At 42.5% G+C, this 17,229-nt stretch overlaps 1 protein-coding gene across 1 annotated transcript in view; it reads left to right on the forward strand.

Annotated features, from left to right (window-relative positions):
• The window catches only part of CDK15 (cyclin dependent kinase 15), an 80,374-nt gene that overhangs the window by 13,514 nt on the left and 49,631 nt on the right, over positions 1–17,229 (forward strand). Inside the window, exons 5-8 of the mRNA XM_059392637.1 lie at positions 5,088–5,182; positions 5,930–5,992; positions 11,579–11,702; positions 13,725–13,845. Of these exons, the coding sequence (XP_059248620.1) occupies positions 5,088–5,182; positions 5,930–5,992; positions 11,579–11,702; positions 13,725–13,845 (403 nt within the window). The remainder of the gene's footprint in view (positions 1–5,087; positions 5,183–5,929; positions 5,993–11,578; positions 11,703–13,724; positions 13,846–17,229) is intronic.

Below are 17,229 nucleotides of genomic sequence, written 5' to 3' on the forward strand. Positions count from 1 at the left end.
TTCAACCAGTGGATCCTGCTACATTGGGACATTTAAGAAAAAGAAAGAAATACTTTGCATTTTTATAATGAGCTGAATAATGTTCTGTTGTGAGCTGAGCTTTGGGATTAAGTTGGTTTCTTCAGATTTTTCTCTTTGGCTTTCTGAGTGTTCTTATTCCAAGTTATTATATGCAGAATTCCTACAACAGTGCCTGGCATGTGGTAAATGCCTGATGAGTTTTGCCACTCCCATCATCACCGCCATTATCACCAAAGTATTTTGGAAGCACTCAAAGACATTCCATTGTGATCCCACTTGTCTGGAGCTTTGGAGACTCCCCAGTTTATCTGTGCATCTTTTCTTTGAAGAAAAGCAAAAATAGGTATACTTAGAACATGTGAATTATAAAGACAATAATCTTACAGGAAGCAGAATGTTTTGATTTTAGGGTCTTTCCCCTTCTCAGTTGGCTTTTGTATCCTTCAGCTTGTTAGTCTGCAGAACACACTATAGCCTAGTGTTTATGAGGCAGCCTTGAAATGAGAAGAAAGACCTTTCCGTCTTGGCATCGAGACCCACACATCTGAGGTTGAAAGCATTTGAGATCCCTTTGGTAGATGGACCTGGTGATAAACCATTACCATGAGATAAATGCTTTAAACACCATCTACTCTTTCATGTAAATTTCCCATTATTACTCACCCCAAGTCACGGTTTCCATGTAAGTATTTTGGTAGTTATGGAGTGTTCAAAAAGCACTCATAGCCTTGGCCATAACACTCACAACGTTTATAACATAATGAGGAAGACAACGAAAAGAAAGCGTCTCTCACAGAAACACCCTATGCCAACCAGTTATAGGTATAGAAATGATATTAGGTGATTAGGGACACTAAAAAATTCTGTGACATATAAAATTCTACATAGTGACATAAAATTCTACATCCCTAGAGACATAGTGACATATAAAATTCTACATCCCTAGAGATATAGCAATAAGCAAAAAAAGCAGAAATCTCTGCTTCCAGTGGAGTTTATGTTCTTAAGGGTGGAGATAAAATATTAACAAATAAATATATATGATGTTAGAGGTAATAAGTGGTAAGTGCTACAGGGAGGAATAAAAACAGGGCCCAGGGACAGAGAATCATTAGCGTAGGTCAGGGGTGGGGGAGCTTCTATTTCATTGAGAAGGGTCATGGAAGCCCGGACTTCACATGTGTGTGGTTTGAACAGAGACCTGAAGGAAGCGAGGGAGAAAACATGCAGGGAATGAGATAAGAGGGCTATGGGCAGAGACAAAGACAAGTGCACGACTCGGGGAGGAGTTGTGTTTGGAAGTGTCCAAGGAAGAGCTACGGGGCCCTCGTGCTAGAGCCAAGTGAGCAAGGAATGGAGTGTGAGTTGATGAGGGCAGAAGGAGGTAATGTGGACCGGACAGGCCACTGTGAGTCCTTTGGATCATACTCTGAGTGAGATGAGAGACCACTGGACGGTTTGGAAGCAAGAGAGACTTCCAGCTGAGGAGACCCCAGTGGCTGGCTGCTCTGTGCCCAACAGACCACAGGAAGGGGGGGAGGGTGCAGGGAGAGAAACCAGCTAGAAGGGACGGGCGCTAATTCTGCCAAGATAGGATGACGGCTTGGCCCCGCTGGTAGCAGAGAAATGGCAAGGAAGGAAGGATTCTGGACATGTTTTGAATGTATTGCCAACAGATTTGTTGAATTGGACTAAGCGTGAGAAAAAGAGTTGAGAGAAGTTTAAAAAGTTTTCTGCAAAGAAATTGTGAATTGAAGATAAGACTAATAATATAAATATAAGTGCACAATAGAGGAATGGTAAAACTGACACTTTGACCCCCATAAAATAGAGATTACCAAGAAAACGATGTAAAATATTTATACCCACTGTTAGCAGAGAGCCTCATCCTAAGGAGATGTTGTTCCTTGAGCTTTTTGGCAAACGATAGTACGAAGCTAACATGGTTAAGAAAACATGCCACCAGGATTTTAAAAATAAGCATCACAAGGGATGCCTGAGTGGCTCAGTCCGTTAAGGGTCTGACTCAGTTTTGGCTCCCGTCATGATCTCAGGGTGGTGAGATGGAGCCCCACTTCTGGCTATGTGATCAGCGGCGGGGGGGTCTGCTTGAGGTTTTCTCTCTCTCTCCCTCTTCTTCTGTCCCTACCCCCCCAACTCTCTCTCAAATGCATAAATAAATCTTTAAAAGAAAAAACCTAGGTGTTATGAGTTTTAGTAATATAAAATTTAAGTGAGAATAAAATTATATTGGGGTGGCTGGGTGGCTCAGTAGGTTAAAGCCTCTGCCTTCAGCTCAGGTCATGATCCCAGGGTCCTGGGATCGAGCCCCACATTGGGCTCTCTGCTCAGCAGGGAACCTGCTCCCCGCACCGCCTGCCTCTCTGTCTACTTGTGATCTCTGTCAAATAAATAAATAAAATCTTTTTTAAAAAAGGAATAAAATTATTTTAAAAATAAAACATCTTAATAATATTCTTAGCAATTATAGCTTTACCATATCCTTTAAAATCTAGTTTGGGTGTGTGCTTTGTAATGCATGCTGTGTGTGTGTGTCTGTGTGTCTTTGTACAGGGAGAGAAAATGAACGTAATTCATAAATAAAAATATACACAAAACACAGCATTCTCAACTGATGGTCAGACGTCATTGTTATAAATATGTAAGGTGCTGAAAACTCTAGCAGGAACAAAGCATAAACAAAATGTAAAGATATTAATCTGGGAGTGGGGGGTTAGTGCAGTTCAAGGTTGAAGGGGAGGGCAAGAAGCTGATGGCTGGGGTCTTCATTCTAATTTGCAACCGTGTGAGGCTTTCCATTTTTCAAGGGTTCCTCGCATAATATCTGATCCATCCTCTCGTTAACCCCGTGAAGTCAAGTCAGAAAAGGCATCATCTCCTTTTCAGAAGGAGAGAATGGAGACGGGTTGAGATACTCTCCCGAGCTCACTTGGATAGAAAGTGGCAGGACCAGAATTCACGTTAGGGCCTCTGGCTCCACAGTCCGTTCTCTGTGAAGACAATTAATAAATATATTTGACAAATTAAGTGCTTACTCTTGGCTGAGGATGGTACTAGGTGATGCGGCGGCATCCAGAAGAGAGGGAAAGTCATTCTCTCTGTTCCCACGCAGCCTTCAGTCTGGGGCCAGGGACATTAAACAGATGCCCGTGAAGCCTTTGACTACATTTACCAAGCAACGTATTTGTAAAAGTGGAATAATAAATTTAGCTCATAAGGATTCAGGGGGCAAAACGTAAAGTTAGAGTATTAGTCATCAAAGTAGTGTGAGCCGGTATGATAGGGCTCCTTTGATGATTCGGGGCTCCCGGCTCAAACTGATGGTAAGCAAAGAAGGAATTCACTGGCTGATAGTTCTGGTAACTCTGGGCTGGCAGGGCGAGGATGACGTCCCCAGGAGTCCATGCCTCTCCGTCCTCAGTTTTTCTCTTAGGTTCAGTCCCAGACAGGCTTTCACCAGCTGTTGGTAATGTGGCCAGAGCAGCCCCTGGTGAAATCCTACAAGCTCAACCTTCCTTTCACAATGGAAAAGAAAGCTCCTCTTTCTGGATGGCCCCCACAAAATACGGTCTTGGGCCTAGTCTCTGAACGAGATCGCTGCGGTGACACACTCAGTCTGGGGTTTGCGGGGTCAGCCGCACCAGGATAGGTGTGGACTGAGCGAGTAGAGGGTTGGTTCCCCGCAGGAAAGCGGAGGTGTCCCCACTAGAAAGGAAAATGGCTCTCAGGAGGGCAAAACAACAGAGGATCCTTACACCAGGGTAAGATTCCTGAAAGAAGTCATTTGTTCCAAAGTTCGAAGGTAGTACTTGAGTTTGGTTTTGATTTTATGAACTTCTGGCAAAGAGCTGGTATAGGTGACTCATGACACCAAGTCTGCCGGACAGAACCCAGATTGGAGGGCTTCTACTTCACTTTCCCTTTCCGCTAAGTCTTAAAGACGCTGTTTACTCGTGCAGAGATGTCCTGAGCTGAGACTCGCCATTTCCTTATTATGCCTTTGCTGGCCTCCGTCCTTGTGAAGCTGGGGGGTCTTCCTACCCCTGAAACCCCCAATGACAGCCTTTCACACTCCTTCCCAGCCACTCACCGGCCTTTTGCAGTGACTCCTCCCTTTTAAAGCTGCCTTTAGTGACCTGATAATAATCTGTTAATAAAGATGCGCGACAGGTGCCTGGGTGGCTCAGTGGATTGAGCCGCTGCCTTCGGCTCAGGTCATGATCCCAGGGTCCTGGGATCGAGCCCCGCATCGGGCTCTCTGCTCAGCAAGGAGCCTGCTTCCCTTCCCCTCTCTCTGCCTGCCTCTCTGCCTACTTGTGATCTCTGTCAAATAAATAAATAAAACCTTTAAAAAAAAAAAAAAGATGCAAGAGACAGTCCTCAGACCTCCCCACTCACACTCCCCGGGATTCCCCAATTTTTGGCTCCGTCCTCTTTTCCATTTGCATTTTCTCCTTTTCCACAGAGATTTGCAATTTTCCCTCTAAGAAATCCTCTCCACTCTCTATCCTCTTTCAACAATTCTGCATCCCATACTCTGATCCCTGCCTTCCTCTAATCACATCCACTGGCCCTGCTGACCCTCTGAGACACTTTGAATTTTAGAGAATGGTCACATGTTGCAGAGTCCTACTCTAGAAGGAGGAACACTCCATTTCCTGCTCCTTCGATGGCCTTTATCTCTCCGGGCCTCCTCTCCTGGAACTCTAAAGTGGAGATAAGATTCCCAGAGGGAAGCATTTGCAAAGTGCTCTGAGTGCTTTGATGAAATAGATTAGATAAATGGAAACATTTTTTTTTTTTTTTGCAACTGCTCTCCCCTGTAAGAAAAATAAGTTATGTAAATGCAGTGACTTACCATTTGACAAATAACGAAGGTCCTTTGCAATTTCAAATATTATTTCACAAAGGGTTTTTTTTCCCCCAAGCAACAAAAAACGAGAATGGTTGATTTGAAGCGTTTAAAAAATAAATACTGCTTGGTATCTTTAAAGCAGTATTTTCATTATCAGTGATTGAATTAACATATTGTTTAATTTCTCTAGCTTCTCTCTTGAAGGGTTTGAAACATGCCAATATTGTGCTCCTACATGACATCATCCACACGAGAGAGACTCTGACATTCGTTTTTGAATACATGGTGAGTTGCCCCAGCATTTTATAAAGCGTGAGGGAAAAGCCTGGTGTTCGTATAATGAATCTGTTAATATTTTATGGCGTGATAAAACTTTCATTACAATGTGGAAGGTGTCATGGAAATTTTCATTATTATGATTACTAGGCCCTATTGTTCTTATACTCCTTTGGCCCTGCTTCTTTACCCACTCAATTTACTGACTTTTTCCCCCACTTGCTGGCAATAATAAATAAGCATGGTGAGTTTGCCTCCTAAAGAAAACTTTTGTGCTTATTTTTTATCTATTTTTAATCACCATCTGAGCAGAACCCCGCATTTTTTTCATTGACAACGAAGACATAAATTGCAAGGTTTTTTTAAAAAATTGTATACAAGTTTACTAAATAATAACTCACTTTCATATTTTTGAAAGGAAAAAAAATTCAGAATATTAGCAGGAAGAAATCCTAAGGCATGTATACTTGACTTGCCTCCAAGGGGAGTGAAAAACGCCTGTAACGCTGTGTTCAGTGGCGGCCATTTAAAATGAGCATCTTTTTGTGATGAGAAACAAGCTTCCTTCCTAGGACAGCCAGTTAGAAAGACACACTGTGTTTGACCTTGATAGTGAGGTCTCAGGAAAGCTGGTTATGTATCTTTTGTACCTTATTCTCGAAAATTCTGAAGTTTGTATCTGAGAGCCACGTCTGTGGTCTGCGTTAGGACACTGTTTAAGCTTGCTAACATCATTCTCTCCAACCTCCCGTGTAGCACACAGACCTGGCCCAGTACATGTCTCAGCACCCAGGAGGGCTTCATCCTCACAATGTCAGGGTGAGTACTTTGAGAGGCAGGACTCCTCCCCAGCTTGCCCTCAGCGGAAGAATTTTGAAACAGACTGTCATCACAGAGTAAAATCCCATGATACTAAATAAGATGACTATCATTGATATTCTAGAGAAACGTTTTAGAAAAAAATTCCCCCTTGGGGCGCCTGGGTTCCTCAGTCAGTTAAGCATCCAACTCTTGATTTCCGCTCAGGTCATGGTCTCACAGTTGTGGTGATGGAGCCCCCATCAGGCTCCAGGGTTCCCTGGGGAGTCTGCTTGAGGGAGATTCTCTCTCTCTGCCTCTGCCCCTCCACATCCCACCTCTGGTCACGTGTGCATTCTCGCGAGCTCTTTCTCTCAAAATAAGTAAATAAAATCTTAAAAAGAAAAAAAATGTCCCCCCTTAAGATATAGAGCAATGTCTAGCCATTTTCCAAGCAGCCTAAACTTGTCAGTCATCACCATCAATGCAAATGTGTCTTCAGAAGTACAGATCAATTAAAAAGAATCGCATTCAAAGGAAGGAAGTGGAACTAAGCCATCATAAAATAAATACATTCTTCATGGCAGACTACTGTGGTCTGTGATAAAGTTTGTACTGTATTTACAGCTCCCCATCAGAATCAGCAAACAAAGTACCCCCGTTAGGTTGAAATCAGTTACCTGTTTGCCTGTTCTATCCACTCGTGTTATAAATGGGACCAAGTTCCATTTCCCAGTTACTGGAATAGAAATAATAATAAACTCTTAACTCTCTATAATTCTATGTCTGCTATAAATTTAGAAACCATTTCATTTCATACTTTTCATTCCCTAAGATTTTTATTAGCATTAATTGGTCCTTGATATAATCTATATGAAATTTCTATATGATGTACTCATTCATTTAAATAATATTTATGTTCTTTTAGTCATTTATTCATTCAAGAATGATTGAGTACTTGGTATTATATTAAGTTCCGAGGCTTCACTAATGAATAAGTTGTGTTTCTTATTTTCAATAAGCTTAAAGCCCAGTAAGATATATGGACTTAAACAGGTAGTAAGAAGCAAAGTGCCAATGGCTATAGCCATGTTAACTAGAAATACGGTGAGAACTCAGAGTAAGGGGACCTACTCCAGTCTTGGAAGCAAGGGGAAAAAGAAGGTTTGAGGGTTGAGGAGAGTGAAACATTTAAAAATAGCTAGTGGAGATGGAATAGAGCCCTAACTAGGCAAACCAAGAGAGAATGTTCAGTAGTGGGTTGAAGACTCTTGGTGAGAATGAAAACCATTAAATTATCTGCATGATTCTGGGATTTCCTTTTTAATGACAGTGCTGACCAATTCAGAGAGAGGAATCGAAAAAGTAGACAGCTGGATTGATTCAGTGTTGGGATTTTGCCAGACATGTGAAAGAAAAAGACAGTTGGGCAAGAGATTTGAGCAGATTGTCAAGAGAGAGGTTAAAATGATGGTCAGACTTCTGAGCTGAGTCGAACCTGAAGGAAGGAAGTAAGGCTAAGCAGGTTGCTGGTAGCTAGGGAGAGAGCAGAAGAGTCAAGGAACCAGGGGTATTGATCAAGTTGATGGACACTTGGAGAAAGGATTAACCAAGAAAGAACATTTTCAGGCTTGAGTGACTCTCATCCCTGGCACTGTGCTAAAGGCTTAGAAGGATAAAGAGACAAAGAAGACATGATTTCTACCCCCACAAGGGCCTTACAACCAAAATCAAGAGATGGAAAATAGGCACCGATCCTATGACAGGACATTTGTGAATTGTGAATAACACCAAATAAGAAATGAAACCAAAATAGAAATAAGACCTAGTGTAGATAGATGTCTTCGCATTTTAAGAGCTTTTATGAAGCCAAATGTTAAAAGATGCATTGCATTTCAAGAGGCTGGGATAGGGGAAGATGTCGGAGGAGGAAGGAATGTTTTCAGCAAAGGTACAGGGCAGAGACGCGGAGGCGCCGAGCAAAGCAGTATGGATGCGTTGAAGGATGAGGATCCCAGAGTTGTGGACCGTTAGGGTTGGAGGAACCACAGTGCTTTTCAGGCTTCCTGTTCTGACCTGTTTGTGGGTTATAAAATCAATTTGGTAATCAGCAACTAGCATTTTAAAAAATTAAATAGAATAGAGGAGAAGAGAATAGAAAATATTGGAGTACATTACACCTAGTAAGAATAAGCACCATTTTGTGTTTCAGCTCCCGCTGAAGCTGTACTTGTACCTCTGTACGAATACAGGATACATATGTGTTTCTTATTGTAAGTTGCAGCAGGGAAAAAAAAAAACAAAACACCCAAAACCTTAAAAACACTGGGCTGGTCTAACTTTCTTATTTTGCAGAATTGGAATCTAAAGGTTAAGAAGACAAGTATTTTGCCTGGGGTTACAGAAATAGCTTTTGCCATTGCTAACCGTGATTCTTGCTTAAGATCCTTTTCCACTACTGCCCATACTGCATCTCTGGTGCTGTTGGCCTGACATAGAGAATTTATTAGTGAGATCAGGGTACATAGGCCTGGAAAAACTGATGGGGTAGGTGGCTGAGAGCCTTATTTTCTAAGATGTGGACTCTTTTTCTTAGACGGTAGGGTCGTTAAAGGGACTTAAAGTTGAGAGAGAATGACATGATCAGAATAACCGGGGTCCAGGAGCTGACTGATGTGGGCTAGCCCAGGGCTTCTCAAACTTCAGTGAGCGACGGATGACCTGGGTATCTGATTCAGGAAGTCAGGGGTGAGGCCTCACGTTCCAGATCTCTAGCATAATCTCCTTGGCTGACCAGAAGAATTACAGATCTAGTAACAGAAATGGAAGAAGTTGATTTGGAGAGGAGGAGGAAGAGTCCTGTTGTAGACAGGGTGAACTTCTAATCGAGGTGGAAATCTAAAGGGAAATGAGCAGTAGACAGTGCCCAGGAGGAAGCTCTACGCTGGAGATGTAGACTTGAGGGAAATTGGCGCTTGGAGTTTGTAGTTCAAGACAAGAGAGTAGATCTCCCAAAGAGCAAATACACCAAGATAAAAGAACCGATGATAGAACTCTTTCCTTTAGGGGTTAAAGGAGGAACAGGACAACAGGAGACAAAAGGGAGCAGCTTTTCAGACTGTAGAGGATCCAGGAAAGTACACTCTCTTGAAAGTCAAGGCAAGAGACAATTTCAGAGAAGGCATGGATGGTCAAGATGGCCACTAGTTGCAGGAATACGGTTGAAAACCGTACTTGACTGCAATCTGACTTGACCACTTTGTGGCTTTGTGAGGGCTACGCTGCTTAAGAGAGGGACTTATCAGGGATATATGGTTTTCCAATCAAAGCAAGTGGGGCTGCAGATGAGTGTCCCCTAGCAGACACAGCAGAGAAAATGCTCACTCTGGCCCAGATAGCACTAGCCCGGTGAAATGATTTTGTTCCCAAGAGCCTCACTGTGTTCAAAACAGGACTCTCATCCCTGGGAGCTGGGAAGCCGCTCTGGAAAGCATCACCCACAACCTGGCTTGACACTGACTGAGAACTAACACCATTAGGTTGGGTTGGGTTGGGTTGTGTTATCGGAGAAGCTTGGGCCAGTGTGAAGGAATGATCCAGGTTGCAAAGGATTCAAGGAGGGAGGTTAATCAGGGCAGACTTTAAGTTTTAAGCAGGCGCGGCTATAAAATCCCATACATTAATACTGCTGGGCGTTACCGTGTAGGAATGCTGACGGACATGCATGCGGAGCCGGAGCCGGGGAGGAAAGGGGTCGGAGAGCGAGGAGGTGGGAGGCGCGGATGACTCATTAGTGAGAGCAGTCTGCACTCCAACATGAAAGGCATTGCAGGCTGGCCCACGCACAAGCTCTGCCTCTGACTCAGCCAGCTGATGCTCCCCTTCCCTGTCATGTTTTAATTTGCTTTTCTCTGGTTTCTCAGAATGGTGTAGAGAAGTTAGGCAGGTCTGAGTTTGAGTTTGGGCCCTGACTGTTTCTTGACATGTTTTTAAAGTTTCCTTGAGCCCTATTTTTCTTATCTGCAAATCGAGGACCAGCTTATCTCCCTCACGGGGTTATTTTGAGGATTCTCAAAGGTGCTAAGTGTGCAATAAATGCTGTCTTCCCTTCCTCCATTCTGTCTCTGTCCTTTGATGGTCTCGACTCCCTTCTTCCTTGGTGTTCTCACATTGAAAGGCATTATCTGTGAGCACACAAGGTAGCATCTTCTCTTTCTCCTGCATTTTTCATTGGTTCTTCATATTGTCTTTTCCAGAAATATTTGTATTTATAACTGATAGGAAGGTTTAAGTGTTGGTATAGGAATTTCGTATTTTGGTAGCTTCGTGGTTTGATGAATGGGAAAATGAATGGATAGTGTATGTGTGCAGAGCATCAGTATGGGGAAGCACTGGGGAAACTCACAGAACCAGTGAGCATTTGAAGTAGGAGTTGAAAGAAAACTTTCACGTCCTTAAATGGCTTGTGAGCCCGGGGTGAGACCGGCATGGAGTCCATGGCCCCCAGGCTCCTGCTCTGGTCAGACCGCACTCCCTTCAGCTTGGCTACAATATCTCCTACTCATTGTTAGGGCAGTACAGGTCCCAGCGTCCCTGAAGTTCCTAATTTCCAGGATGTGATGGAAAAAGTGGATCTATTTGCACAGCTTTGCATCGGCTACTTTGTCTGCCTCTCCAGGAATGCTGGAGCCAGGCTTTTCTCTTCTAAATTGTCAGAACATGTTCTCAGTTGGCAGAGGTCTTTGTAAACACTAATGTTGGTGTTTCAATTCTCCATTGCCAGTGGCACTGGAAAAGAGCAAAAGACATTGGGATCCTAAGCATTCTTTTTTTTCCTTCAGCTTCCATACTAGGGAAAACCTAGAGATGTTTTCGGTTTCTATGCCTTCTTTACCACATGCAACATTTAAAAATTTGGGCCCACATTGTATTTTTCCCTCTTCTTTCTTCTTTCTACTATTTATTCTTTATTATTTTCAGACTTTTTTTTTTGGTCTAATTTTGGGGGGGTCTCTCTTCCCTCTTAATCAAATGGCTGTATTATAGCTTGTTTTCAACTTTGGACTTCAGACTTTAAAAATAGGTTTAAAAAGATAATAGTTCCTTTATTTCCTACTACCCTCTAAAGATATATTTCCCAGTCTGGTCTCCTTGTGTTATGTTTTTAAAAGGGTTTCATATCAGAGAGCTTGGAAAACTCAAGCAGTTGTAAACCTTAGAATATCATTTCCAGGTCAACTTTGATCTTATATGCCAAGTTCATCGGTGGGGAAAAAAAAAAAATTAAATCTTTCACATCTAAATCAATAACTAGTGTTCCAAAGGAAACTTCAAAGTTTCCCTTTAGATTTTAAGGAAGGCTAATTCCTCCAGTATCAAAGAAATGAGATGTCAGGAAAAGGCAGAATCCCTTTGTCTAGGACGTGGTCTGCTTACTTGACTTTCCCAGTCTCCGCGCCCCCCTCCCCTGAATGTAAAATCTTCATATTTTTTTGTTTCTCAAGAGACACTTTTACTATATTCTTTCAGAGGACTGGTTTTGATTTAGAGGGGAAATCAACACATAGTGGCTCAAATCTGCTTAGATAAGGTGTTCATTCCTTCCAGCTTTTCATGTTTCAACTCTTGCGGGGCCTGGCGTACATCCACCACCAACACGTTCTTCACAGGGACCTGAAACCTCAGAACTTACTCATCAGTCACCTGGGAGAGCTCAAACTGGCTGATTTTGGTAAGTCTCCCCTCGAGTCTCCTTCTGGGCTACGAACAATGATGCTTTTGTGTGCACATGTTTAAAGCATTGATGGGGCCTGGCCCTTGAAAAGTGGAGGCCCATGGAATGTGATGCTTTGGGAGGATGTCAAACTACCCTAGAGGAAGTGTGAGGCAAGAAACAGGGCAAGCTGGGTAGCATCTAGTATTCCATCAAGCTCCAGCCTAACCAGATCCAAAAAGTTGGGCTCCTCTAGAGCCCCATGGCCATTTTTTATAGAGAGACGTGTGTAAGCGAACTGTTCCTAGAAAGTTTTCCTACATGTGAGTGGAAAGAAAAATTCTGTCGGAATAGATCCAGGTTATCCCATGATGACAGGATAAAGATGTAAACCCCAGATTATAGGATGGACTCCTGCTGGAATAAAGACCCCAGGCATTTGCTCCTGCACACATATCAATAGAGCTGTCTTTGTAGGATTACCTGAGGTTTTTGTCCCATCAGAGTGGACATGGATTTCCCTGGAGTATCACTGTATCTTTCCATTCTAGCACTTACCACAGTTTATAATTATACACACGTATATTTGTGTGATGATTTTGTCTCTTCCACTGGACTGTAGGCGTTAGGAAGGCAGCTTGAGTCCATCTTGCTTGTCATCATCTCTCTAGTGCCCGATACCACAGTAGGTGCTCAGGAAATATTTGTTGAAAAGTTGGAGCTGAGGAACCACTCTTCTTTGCTTGGCAGATATCAAATGGTTGTGCTATAGCTGCAAGACTTTTTTCTGACGTAGTAGCTTTCATCTGGACAAGTAAGCATGTAACAGATCCTCATTTCTCAATTCCCCACAATAGTGAACTCATCTACTGAGGTCTTTCCCCAGCTCTAGATCCTGTGATTCTGTGAGATGAGTAGCTAACCGACAAAAGTACTAATAGGGGCTGCTGGGTGGCCCAGTCGGTTAAGTGTCCGACTCTTGATTTTGGGCTCAGGTCATGATCTCAGGGTCATGAGATCAAGCCCCATGTTGGGCTCCCTGCTGGGCATGGAACCTGCTTAAAATTCTCTTTCTCCCTCTCTCACTGCCCCTCCCCACCTCTTAAAAAAAAGAAGTACTCTGATATTGTAGAAGAAAATTTAAGAGTGATGTGTCCAAGGTCTTACCAAACTAATTTGGAATATAGCAGTCCCCCCTTGCAATTTACTAAACTGGGGATTTCTGGACTGCAAAAATGGAGGGCTATCGTATTACTTGTGAATTGAGTTCTGTTGCTATGACTGAGACACCAAAGTAGAGGTTGTAAACATGTCAGAAGTTTAATTTCTTGGGACGCCTCTGTGGCTCACTCAGTAGGTGTCTGCCTTCGGCTCAGGTCATGATCCCAGGGTCCTTGCTCAGCAGGGTGTCTGCTTCTCCCTCTGCCTGCCACTACCCTCTGCTTGTGCTCTTTCTCTCTCTTTCTCTCACTCTGACAAATAAAATATTTTTTTTAAATAAAACTTTTTTTAAAAGCAGCTTAACTTTCTCTCATGTAACAGTCTAACCTAAGTAGTCAGAGCTTGTATGGTGGCCCGTAGAGTCTTGATCCATGTCCCTTCTGTCACAAGGCCCCACCATCTTTAGGGTATTCCCCCGATTATGAATTTAAAGATGGCTGCCACCTCCTTCTCATTTAAGCTTGGAGGAGGAGGGAAAGGGAAGGATCCTTAATCCCTCCAGAGGGGGGTGATCCGTAAGCTCACACATCCATTCTGTTTATAGCATATAGGGAAGGAGTTGGTCACTCACTATACTTACCTGCCAGGAAGGCTACATCCAGCTGCAATATAGGCCAAAATTTGAGAAATTCACTTGATAAGGAGGTCCACGAGGGTCAAGATAGTTGAGTGACTCTATTAAAAGCACTCGGAGTTTTTGTATTATTTTTTAAATGTTGATTATTCTGCCAGTTATTAACTCCTTGGTTGTATACATTGATTCCTGGCTCTCCAGGAAGTCCTACAACAGTGAGTTCTGTGCTTTTCTTCTTTGGTCAGGTCTCGCTCGGGCAAAGTCCATTCCCAGCCAGACATACTCTTCCGAAGTTGTGACCCTCTGGTACCGGCCTCCTGATGCTTTGCTGGGAGCCACTGAATATTCCTCTGAACTGGACATATGGTAAGAGCTAGTGCCAAGAAAATGAAGAAAATGTGAGTCATTTTACCCATGCGGATTCCTTTATCATCTGCATTGCATTTTAAATAATAATGCTAATAATGACAATTACATTTATATGCAGAAACAGAAAGTATTTTCAAATATATATCTCATTTACCTTTTGCAATCATTTTGTGAGTTTTTATGGTTAAAAAAACTGAGACTTGGGGGGCGCCTGGATGGCTCAGTCATTAAGAGTCTGCCTTCGACTCAGGTCATGATCCCAGGGTCTTGGGATGGAGTCTCATATCAGGCTCCCTGCTCTGCGGGAACCCTGCTTCTCCTCCCACTCCCCCTGCTTGTGTTCCCTCTCTCGCTGTGTCTCTCTGTCAAGTAAATAAATAAAATCTTTAAAAAAAAAAAAAAAAAAACCTGATACTCAGAGAGATCTGGCCTAAGGCATATTCCAAACCCAATGTTCTTTCTACTGTGCCTCTCTTCCTAGCTCTTCTCTTCAGTCCTTGGTCTTTCCCCCTTGTCCTCAGAGAAACACACACCCAACTCTCTGACCACAGATATACACAAACATGTCTACACCCTAATGCTCACACAAGCTCAGTTCTGATCTTGGAGAAAAAGGCACACAGACTATGATTCAATAAACCCGATTTTAGCACCAACTCTATTTATAATTAGTTACTCTAGATTATGTTATCTTGAAAAGCATGTATCGGGGCGCCTGGGTGGCTCAGTGGGTTAAGCCGCTGCCTTCGGCTCAGGTCATGATCTCAGGGTCCTGGGATTGAGTCCCGCATCGGGCTCTCTGCTCAGCAGGAGCCTGCTTCCTCCTCTCTCTCTCTCTGCCTGCCTCTCTGCCTACTTGTGATCTCTCTCTGTAAAATAAATAAATAAAATCTTTAAAAAAAAAAAAAAAAAAAAGAAAGAAAAGCATGTATCTTCTTTGTGTCTGTGTTTCTCCATTTTTTAAAATGAGGGTAATAAACTCTCCATGAGAGGATCCATAGTGTAAGGATAAGAGTCAGATAGATGTTCCCAAGTAGAACCACATCACTGGGGAGGTTCTTGGATTAATGGGGTGCTACAGTGAGTGTGGGATCACTCATCGTCCTGAGCAGCAAATGTTACGCTATCAGATCTTATTTCTGGAAATACCTCAGTTATCTGGGGTACACGGTGAAATGTGTGGTGACTTTACAATCATAGCCACCCCTCCAAAGGTAACAAAACATATGGACACCCTCCAGTTCCTTAAGAGGTCTTATATAAACAAAATTAATTAAAAAATTATTAAATTATTTTAAAAAATTAATAACGGATTTTTAAAAAATTAAATAGTATTCTAAAAGGCTAAATTAAGCTTTTGGATTTGCCAAAGAATTGAGAAAGGTTGCAGAAATATCCCTCCAGTGGATCTGGAGTCATTGATTTCCCAAAACCCTGTACCATTTCTAGAAATATCACCAGCTAGTCAAAATCCTCCTGCAACTGTCAGCCCTCACGGCTCTGCACTGTCACTTCAAAGGCCTGTGGCGGGCTCTGTTTTTCTGAGCTTAATGATGACTTCCTAGTCGTGCTTCACAGACAGAGTGAAACTTCTGCTCATCACTTTTAAACTTTTTTTTTATTATGGAGCATTGAAAGCATTCAAAAAATAGACCCTATAGGGGCGCCTGGGTGGCTCAGTCGGCTAGGTGTCTGCCTCTTGATCTCAGCTCTGGTCTTGATCTCCCTGTCATGAGTTCCAGCCCCGCACTGGGCTCCACACTGGGCATGGAGCCTACTTAAAAATAAAACAAAATACACACATGAGAAAATATATACCATATATATATGTGTGTGTGTGTGTGTGTGTGTGTGTGTGTATAGATATACACACACACACATCAGTGATTCTCAACCAAGGCCAATTTTGCTCCCCAGGGATATTTGGCAATGTCTGGAGACATATTTTATTGTCACAGCTAAAAGGGGTGTGTTGCTGGCATCAAGTGGGTAGGGGTCTAGGATGTCCCTATGATGCACAGCACATTCCCCTACAACAAAGATTCATCCGGCACCAGATGTTAACAGTGTCAAGACTGAGGAAGCTGTTGTAGATTAAGAAGCATGATAAGTGAACTTCATGAACCTACTACCCAGTGTCACAACTAGAACACACTGTCATATTTCCATGGGCTCCTCTCCCAAGAACCTGCCCCTCCACCAGACTGGCTTTGAACCTGAATTTTTTTTTTTTCTTTCTTTCTTTTTTTTTTTTTAGGGAATTTTTTTTTTTTTTGAAGATTTTATTTGAGAGAGAGAGAGAATGAGAGAGAGCATGATGGGGAGAAGGTCAGAGGGAGAAGTAGACTTCCCGTGGAGCTGGGAGCCTGATGTGGGACTCCATCCTGGAACCAGGATCATAACCTGAGCTGAAGGCAGTCGTTTAACCAATTGAGCCACCTAGGCATCCCGAACCTGAATTTTTTCTTTCTTTTTTTTTTTTTAAGATTTTATTTATTTATTTGACAGACAGAGATCACAAGTAGGCAGAGAGGCAGGCAGACAGAGAGAAGGAAGCAGGCTCCCTGCTGATCAGAGAGCCTGATGTGGGGTTTGATCCCAGGACCTTGAGATCATGACCTAAGCAGAAGGCAGAGGCTCTAACCCACTGAGCCACCCAGGTTCCCCTGAATTTTTTTCTTATCGTCATTCCTTGACCTCTTCTAAAAATCATATTTTTACATTTTTTTATGTGTTCTAAAAATACTGTATTTGAGTTTTTGTAAAAATGGTATTATATTGTTTTTAGCCTTCTGGGCCTTTCTTTTTTCTACTCAAGATGTTTCTAAGATCATTCATGTTGATGTAGCTATGCTTTATTCCCTGTTGATGGACATTTCAGTTAGTTAGCTTGTTTTTTTATTTTGTTTGCTTTTGTTCTAATGAATATACTCGGTACTCATATTTAAGGATTTTTCTAGAGTACCTACTTAGTGGATTTGCAGTGTCACAGGGTATACGAATGTTCAACTGCCTGAAATAGTGCCGAGCTGCTTTCCAAAGTAATTGTAACAGTTTACACACCAGCCGCGAGTTTCAGCCCCTTATCCATATCTGCAACAACTCTATAATCAAGTGGGTAGAATGGTATCATGTCGTGATCTAAATTCACATTTTTCTAATTACTAATGAGCTTGGACACCTTGTCATGGATTATTTGCCATTTGTGTTTCTCTTCTATGAGGAACGTGTGTCTTTTGCTTATTTTCTTTTGGTCTCTCTGTCTCTGTCTCCCTCCATCCCTCCCTTTCTTTCTTTCTTTCTTGATTAATGTATGTTCTTCCATTCTGAACATGAACCTTTTATCAGTTATGTATGTTGCAAGAAGCCTCCCCAGTTCAT

This window comes from Mustela nigripes, chromosome 3 (genome assembly GCF_022355385.1).
Source record: "Mustela nigripes isolate SB6536 chromosome 3, MUSNIG.SB6536, whole genome shotgun sequence".
NCBI lineage: Eukaryota > Metazoa > Chordata > Mammalia > Carnivora > Mustelidae > Mustela > Mustela nigripes.